The sequence below is a fragment of the Eutrigla gurnardus genome, assembly GCF_963514095.1.
Source record: "Eutrigla gurnardus genome assembly, chromosome: 10".
Taxonomy (NCBI): domain Eukaryota; kingdom Metazoa; phylum Chordata; class Actinopteri; order Perciformes; family Triglidae; genus Eutrigla; species Eutrigla gurnardus.
Genome location: NC_139924.1, coordinates 28,857,122 through 28,866,042, shown reverse-complemented (window position 1 = coordinate 28,866,042; position 8,921 = coordinate 28,857,122). Strand labels below are relative to the sequence as shown.

At 46.3% G+C, this 8,921-nt stretch overlaps 1 protein-coding gene across 1 annotated transcript; it reads right to left on the bottom strand.

Moving 5' to 3' along the window:
- Positions 1-3,988: 3,988 nt before the first annotated feature.
- Positions 3,989-4,879, bottom strand: LOC311019927 (uncharacterized protein). The gene is made up of 2 exons (XM_084019592.1): positions 4,748-4,879; positions 3,989-4,425 (listed from the first exon to the last, which is right to left on the bottom strand). The coding sequence occupies exons 1-2, from the start codon at positions 4,815-4,817 to the stop codon at positions 4,040-4,042; spliced, it is 456 nt and encodes a 151-aa protein (XP_083875718.1). The 5' UTR covers positions 4,818-4,879; the 3' UTR covers positions 3,989-4,039.
- Between the last annotated feature and the right edge of the window lie 4,042 nt (positions 4,880-8,921).

The window sequence follows — 8,921 nt, the reverse complement described above, 5'->3', positions numbered from 1 at the left end:
GATTGAAGAAGACTTGAATTATGAAGCGTTTTTCATCACCTTAATTATCAATCTAAAAAAAATCAAAACTTTAACTTTTGGAACATAAAACCATCTGCAGTGACTGAGTGACAACATATAATATTTCAGGTGCACTGTCCCTTTAAATCATGAAAAAATTGGGACCGTTGGTAAAAAAAAAAAAGCCCACATCCATCTGTGCCGGTTTAATGACGCTCCGGTTCAGGATTTCTGGAAAACTGAGGGTTGGATGCCAGTTGGATGTTGGATGCCAGTTGCGAACGGTCGTCTGCTGCAGCTTCAATATAACCAGCAGCGCTGATCAACTCATTCATGAATCAAGCTGCAACATTCTCTCCTCGTTTCCCCTGAAGGTTTGAAGTGATCCACTGGTTTGAGGTGATCCACTGGTTTGGGGTGATCCATTTGTTTGAGGTGATCGGCTGGTTTGAGGGGATCCGTTGGTGGATGGCAGCGGGCCGGATGAAGGTCTGGACCCGGTCCACTTAGGGGGGGCGGCCGCGGTGCAGGCTTTTCCATGCCCGGTGCCTGTCTGCCTGCTTCGGTGCCAGACTCAGCTGCCAGTCCTCGGGGCCCCAGCTCGCCTGGCATCCCTCCTCCCCCTCCCTCCTCCCCCCTGATTGTATACGGGATATTCCTGGCACCCGGAGGCGTCGTCTTCCGCCTGGTATTTTTAGTCTGGATGGAGGCTTAAACCCAGAACGTTCCCAGGAAGAACCTTGGAAACATTGTGGACTGATTTTTTTTTTAGTGACTCAGAATGCTGAGGAAGATCTCCTCCATGCCATTGGCTGATTCGAACGACGGCCTATCAGGGCCACTGTAGGAGAAAAACAAAGCCGAGAGAGGGCGGCAATATTCAGAGAAAACGTGGCAAATTTGTGAGTTTATTCCGATGCTAACAACCGGCATCTATGCTAGCTAACTAATGCACATGTATGTTTCTAAAGAATCATCCCAACGTGTGACATCACCTCGTTAAGGTCCTTAGGGTGATGATGTTGATGCTTATTGTTGGTTTTATTCATATGAGGACAAACTGTAACCTCTGGGTGTTTATTGATCGGGGAGGTTGAGCTAACATGCTAGCTGTAGCTTCCACTTGTCATAACCGATAAAAAACAAGTTCCTTAGTTCCGCTAAGACCCGATGTTTACCGTTGCTATGACAACAAGTGAAAACTGCCGCTAGCATCTTAAGCCCAACTGCCTGATTATCGCAGATTTGCGACTTTTTTTTCTCTGAACTTCGCCCCCCTGTAGCCCTGATACGCCGTTGTAGGTTCGGGTCTCCATCATGAGGAAAAAGGAACAAAACAATGTGAAGGAAATGAAGCTGGTAAGGGAAGAGGAGGAAGAGGAGGAGGGGGATGCTGACAGATGCAGGCCGGGGTCCGACGAGGAGGAGATAAGGGTTGGGGTTGTCTCCCAGTGGGCTGCGTCTCCATCTCCCACGCCCATCCATCGCCACCCCAACCAGCTCCACCCTTCGTTAAGGATCAAGAACAAGAACGCTCATTGTCTGCCGAGGAATTCCTGCCGACCTGTTAACGCCGGTCCCTCTCCCCTCCGCCCACCATTCTCCCTCTCTCTCTCTCTCTCTCTCTCTCTCTCTCTGGTTCTTATGAATTGGGCAGTGTGTTGGTAATTCTCCCTGGGGGGGGGGGGGGGGGGGGATTTATCCTTGAAGATGTCACAAAACCACAAGTGAAGCATGTTGTGGTTGAATGAAGTTCATCATGCAGTAACACAATAATCTGGGTGATGAGGATCTCCACACTTCATCTTCATCGTTTAAACACCACCTTCACCATCATACAGGTCAGGAACACCACCTTCACCATCTTACAGGTCAGGAACACCACCTTCACCATCTTACAGGTCAGGAACACTACCTTAACCATCATACAGGTAAGGAACACCACCTTCACCATCATACAGGTCAGGAACATCCATTTAAACACCACCTTCACCATCATACAGGTAAGGAACACCACCTTCACCATCATACAGGTAAGGAACACCACCTTCACCATCATACAGGTCAGGAACATCCATTTAAACACCACCTTCACCATCATACAGGTAAGGAACACCACCTTCACCATCATACAGGTAAGGAACACCACCTTCACCATCATACAGGTAAGGAACACCACCTTCACCATCATACAGGTCAGGAACATCCATTTAAACACCACCTTCACCATCATACAGGTAAGGAACACCACCTTCACCATCATACAGGTCAGGAACATCCATTTAAACACCACCTTCACCATCATACAGGTCAGGAACATCCATTTAAACACCACCTTCACCATCATACAGGTAAGGAACACCACCTTCACCATCATACAGGTAAGGAACACCACCTTCACCATCATACAGGTCAGGAACATCCATTTAAACACCACCTTCACCATCATACAGGTCAGGAACATCCATTTAAACACCACCTTCACCATCATACAGGTCAGGAACACCACCTTCACCATCATACAGGTAAGGAACACCACCTTCACCATCATACAGGTCAGGAACATCCATTTAAACACCACCTTCACCATCATACAGGTCAGGAACACCTTCACCATCTTACAGGTCAGGAACATCCATTTAAACACCATCTTACAGGTCAGGAACATCCATTTAAACACCACCTTCACCATCTTACAGGTCAGGAACATCCATTTAAACACCACCTTCACCATCATACAGGTCAGGAACACCTTCACCATCTTACAGGTCAGGAACATCCATTTAAACACCACCTTCACCATCTTACAGGTCAGGAACATCCATTTAAACACCACCTTCACCATCTTACAGGTCAGGAACATCCATTTAAACACCACCTTCACCATCATACAGGTCAGGAACACCACCTTCACCATCATACAGGTCAGGAATGAGCCTGTTGGTGACCAACAGGCTTGGGACCTGTCAGCCACTCCAGAATATAGACATGATGACTGATTTAACACTTCCTGATATCTATGACGTTCAAAGCAGATAACGATTCAGGAATGACCTTCGCAGCGGGCTGGTTATTAGAATAAAGCAGAAACGGCGATGGCCGATGGATTTCAAGGAGGGAAAAACCAAAAGTTTGTCTTTGTCTAATGAACCTGCTGCCCAGATGGTTTTAATGATCGGCACAATACGAGACCGGAGAGGTATTTGAAATGTAAAACCACAACCTCAGGTCTGCACGGTGTCACGCTTGGTACGTTTATAGCGACTGCAGGAGACAAGAGGCCGGCCTCTCGCTCATCGCAGTGTTTGTGTTCCACTTCAGTCTGATCCAAACATATTTGTGGTATTTAGCAGGAGCTAGGTCTGGTTTATTTGCAGGTTTTAAGGAACCTGTTTATGAGGTTTCTGCCCCCCGCCCCAGTTCAATGAGGGTGAGTGGAATTTATTTGTGATGCTCAAATAATTGGAAAAAATACTTTTAGAAGATGCACAGACCAACCAGGACTTTGTTTCCTTAATGTTGGAGGAAACACAAGAACCAGATTAAAAAGGTGGAGATTCCTGGTTTTATAGAACCATGTAGAGGTAAAGCTGCAAAGCTGCTGGGTCATATACTTCCCAATAAGTGCCTTAAACTTGCATTCTCTCTGATAGCCAGCAGGGGGGGGGCTCCTCTCGTTACAAAAGGAAGTCTACGAGAAATAATGTATTACCTCAGTAAACATGACTTTATTGTGACACCATGACAACGTCTTTAATACACAAAACAAAATGTTATGTTCTCACAGGTGGCGTATAGTTCCTCCTGCACACACAAAAATAGACTTCCATTTTGTTTCACGCAACAATGGCGACTCCTAGCATAGAAGCTTATGAGTTATTCATTGGTTTGATGATGTCTTCGGCTTCTCAGACGGTTCGTTTCTCTCTGAAATGTAATGATAATTAGTCATATTGATTTCTTTTACAGTTTTTTGGGGTAAAATCTGTTTTTTCTTTGACATTTTAGGGCTTTGAAGACATCCACGTTAATGTGAACATCAGTGGTCGTCCACCTCCAGCCGGGTGAAGTAGAAGGTGATCCGGGCCCCGTCCTCGCTGTCGTATAGAGCCTGGCAGGTGTACAGGCCCTCTGCCTCCCTCCGGAGCCCCTCCAGGACTAAGGCGGAGGTGTTGACAGGGACCCGCATGTGTTGAACCTGGGCCCCGGACCCCAGACCCCGGACCCCGGACTGAGCCTGCAGTTTGGGCCCCTGTCCGTAGTCGTAGGCCACCGCCACGTTGTTGTCCGTCCCCGGTTTGGTGAAGCCCCAGATGAAGATGGTGGGCCTGGCGGAGCCGCAGCCCAGGGTGACCGAGCCCCCCACCGTCGCCTTGGCAACGGAGCGGATGTATTCCACCTCCTCTGGGTCCAGTATCTGCAGACCTGCAACACCAGAGACGTCAGTCTGTTGCTGTGAGGAGAGGAAAGCTCCGTCTGTTAGCCGTCTGTGACTGTGAGGAGGAAAGCTCCGTATTAGCAGACATTTAAAGACTTTCCCGAGGCCTGCGTTGGCGGACTGCGTAGACTCCTGAGGACAACACTTAATTAAACACTCACATGTTCATCTGCCTCTGGTCTATTTGATGCTTCACGTTTTATGACCCTCCCTCTGGCTTTTTTGCGTTTAGACAATTTGACATAATTGCAGCAGCAGGAACTCGCCTGAACTCGTTTAAAAGAAAGAGCAAGGATCTTTTTCTTTTACCTTGTAGAGGAAGCAAGCAGAGGCAGAAACAGAAGTAAGGAATCATCGTCTGTCTCCCACAAAGCTTCATGCTGGAAACCCTCCCGTCACAGGAGGTGGTCTTCCTCTCCGGCCCACGCCGCCGTGCACACTGAGAGCTGATTCTTTACAAACGAGCCCGGCTTCTCTTCAATTATTCATCGTCCACCTCCCGTTCTCTCTCTCCTCCACGCATGACTCGGGCTGACGGCCCGACCTGAGAGTGTCGGGTGTCGGGCGATGCCGTCGCTTCATATATTATTGAATAAACCGATCCAGATCGGCTTTTTTAGGTATTCCATCACTTGGAAAGGAAGAACCAAGGGTGGACAGTTATTATATAACTATATTTCTCGTGACACCAGCATGTTATTACTGTGTTATTATACTGTTACAGACCAGCGGTGGGACCCACTGAGACTAAGACCTGTTACAGACCAGCGGTGGGACCCACTGAGACTAAGACCTGTTACAGACCAGCGGTGGGACCCACTGAGACTAAGACCTGTTACAGACCAGCGGTGGGACCCACTGAGACTAAGACCTGTTACAGACCAGCGGTGGGACCCACTGAGACTAAGACCTGTTACAGACCAGCGGTGGGACCCACTGAGACTTAGACCTGTTACAGACCAGCGGTGGGACCCACTGAGACTAAGACCTGTTACAGACTAGTGGTGCTTCCAGCTACACCACCGTGCAGCCCGAGTTTTAGTGTTTCTTCCAGTGTTTTGTGAGGTTTTTTTTTGAGGAAACCGGAGCACCTGGAGTAAAACCTCAAGGGGGAGGGGGATAATATTATACATTTGGGGTCAAATTGGTAGTGGGGGGAAACCGGAGCCGCCCTTTTTTTTGTATATATCCGAAATGCCGATATTTTACAACTCATTTGGCCGATATATATATAAATATATACAAACTCGTAAGGGAGTTACAGAATCTGGTGCACTGATGAGCATCGATGGGAGGGAGCGGAGGAGCTCGGTGGTTGAGGGGGGGCGCGTGAGTGTGCCGACTGCACTTTTATTGTCCATTTGAAGAACCGAGAGAAGAAATCCATTTTTTGTGTCTTTGTCTTTAAGCGGGACAACATGGGGATCTGGGTACCAGTCCAACATGCCAGCCGCCCCCCTTTTAAGTGCGAGAGCAAAGCTGGCAGAAACAGGTGGCTTCCACCGAGCGGGCCTTGTGATTAGATCAGTCGTTACCGTGGCGATGTGGACCAGAGGACCTCCTGCACTGGCAGCAGACGATGAGGATCTCTGGATCCGAGGACGTGTTTCCACTTATCGTCTAATGAGGATATTTCTATCAGAGCTGTCCCACCATGTTGACTTCCGTTTATCTGTCCGTCCCTCTCTTCATCTCATGCTGCAGCTGTGAGCTTCCTCATCCTCCTCATCCTCTCTCAGGGCTGGTACAGGTGCTGGAAATCCTTGAAAACACTTGTGTGGTTTGAAAAGGTCTTGGATTTAGAATAAAGGTCTTGAAATGTGTGTTGTATGTGATGACATCTATGATAGAACAGAGAAAAGAAGATCTCCATATCTGAGGGACTGAAAACAGCATTTTGTGACATTTCTTTATGAAAAATGACTTTTGATGATGAACAGATGATGAAAATAGTTGGTGATTATATTTCTGTGGATCTGTTAGTGGAATTAGTTTTCCTTTCATTTGTGGTCCTTCTGTAAAAAGCTGTCTCCAAACATCATGTTGGTTGTTTAGAGGACAATAACATCTCATTTAATGTGATGAACAAGTGACATAATAAGTAGACTGAATACTGACCATTGGATTGATACAAATATGGAGTTTACCACAGCTGGAAGGGGCTGGAAAAGCATGGAGATGCACCTTGAAATGCTTGGAAAGTGCTTGAGTTTGATTTTGGAGAAGGTGGAGGAGCCCTGCTCTCTGCTTCTTCTTCAGTTGACAGTCAGCCACACATGGAGGAGGTGGAGGAGGTGCAGCTCCATCCTAGATGGGGGGAACATGTATTAATATATTTCTGCACCGTCATCATTTCTCTAGCAGGCGGAGGGAAGCGAGGCCGCTCGTAAAGAACCCCCGTTTACCCCCTCTCATCTCGGAGCCTCAGACTCGCCGCGGGTCCCAGTGGGGCCCCTAACCTGCATCACGGCAGAGCACAGCTGACTGGCCTTGGGACAAGGGCAGCAGGAACCAGAAACAGCTTTGGATGACCGGTGCAGCCTTGCAAACATGTTTTCTTCCTCATGTTTGGGACTAGAATCAAGATGGAAAGCAGCAAGTTCATGCCTTTCATGCAAAATCCAATGCCAAGCATCCCCCTCTGCTTGGAACAATCCGAAAAAGACTGAAAGTGTCAGAATTGATTTCATTTGATGCCTTCAGCTCGTTACTAACAAAATATCGAATTAGTTCACTTCATAGAAATCCTCTAGTTTATTATTTAGTGTTGACATCTTGTTTCTCAAGACAAGAAGAAGATTATTTAACTTGACTCCCAACTCCCAGTTTCAGAAGGAAAGACTCAGCATAACGCTTAACAGTCATCTTTTACAGCGTGCTGGTCTGAGTGCAGCCTGTGACGGGCTAGGTCGGGTATGTAGACTACGGTCCTGCAGGGTGGGGGATCAGGGAGCGAGTCCACGTCGTGGGACCGTGTTTTGAAGTCCTGGACTAGCTGACCTGGAAAGATCCAGATGGGGATCGGGGTTTAAGCACCGTGGAGGCCTTCTGCAAACAACATGTGGAACGGCTTTGGAGGCTAATGTAGCGTGGAGTATTTATGTACTGAGGCGGACTGGACCACTGTCCATCAGGATCAGGGGAGCCCAGACCTCTGCAACCGTTTCACCACCAGACCGCCTCGTCCTGGACCCCCTAAACCTCAACCCAGCCCCCACGGGACCCTCCCTGCTCCCGGTTCAGCTGTTTAGTGTACAGTAGCTCCTACCCACAATCCTCTCTGAGCAGGTGGTCCGTCATAGACCTCTTTGTTTTCTCCGTGGCAGCTGAGGGCCGAGGAGGAAAACAACATGCAGGGATCCAGATCCAGATCCAGATCCAGATCCTGCTGTAAGTCGTTGAGAAAGTCGCAGAAGAGACAGAAGGAAGGGAGTTCTGTTTGATGTTACGACGACGGAATGTAACAAAAGTAACAACGTAACTCATTTCTGCTTTTCATCTTTAAGGTTATCTTTTAATTATGTAACTGTTCGTGTGGTGAAAACTCGTAATTACATCTGAAAAACCAAATGTCTTTCTGTGTTCAGGAGGTGCTGAAGAATCCGACGATTTCAATCAGGACTTTGGCTTTATGGTCAAATGTGTTTGTGACAAAATAATAATAATAACTTTATTTATATCGCACCTTTAAAATATATACACATACAGGTCTACACACACACACACACACAACACAAACAACACACACACACACACAACACACACACGTACAACACACACACACATCTGCAGAGCAGGAGAAACCACAGGGAGCGTTTAAGAGTTAAGATAAGGAAAAAAAAAAAAAAAGCCAGTAGAAAGTAAATTAAATATAAATAAAATAAATAAATTAAATCAAAATAAATCATACAAAAATAAATAAATAAATAAATTGTAAAATAATAATAATAAACAAATAAAAATAAATAAATAAATAAATAAAATAGAAATAAGTTAGAAATTGAAACGTTAAAACGGACGACAAAAAAACCTACCATCATTTTTTTCAGTTTGTTGAACAAATCAATATTTATTTTATTGATAAATCTATGAATAATAATAATTAATAATTCTAATTCTTTCATTCAGTGTCAAATGATCTTTAAATGAACGCTCCAGACGTGACAGTGAAATGACTCTCTAATGGAGATGTCAAACATGGTTTAACTCTTCTGGAGGGAAAAAGAAGAAAAAAGGAAAACTTCTGCGTGTCATTTACGAGCGTACCACTAATTTGTGCGAGCGGGGGTGTGAAGAGAGAAATCTGTCTGCTGACAGGAGAGTTTCTAGGATTCTATGCAGATTAAATTATTTTAGATATTCATTAAGATGGATGGACGGAGTTCCTCAGGGTTTGGGGGTCAGAAGGTTTGAGGTCTGAGGATCTGAGGAGGCGGAAGAAGAGATGTTGGAGGAGGTCTGTGAGGTTGTAGAGGACTCTGTA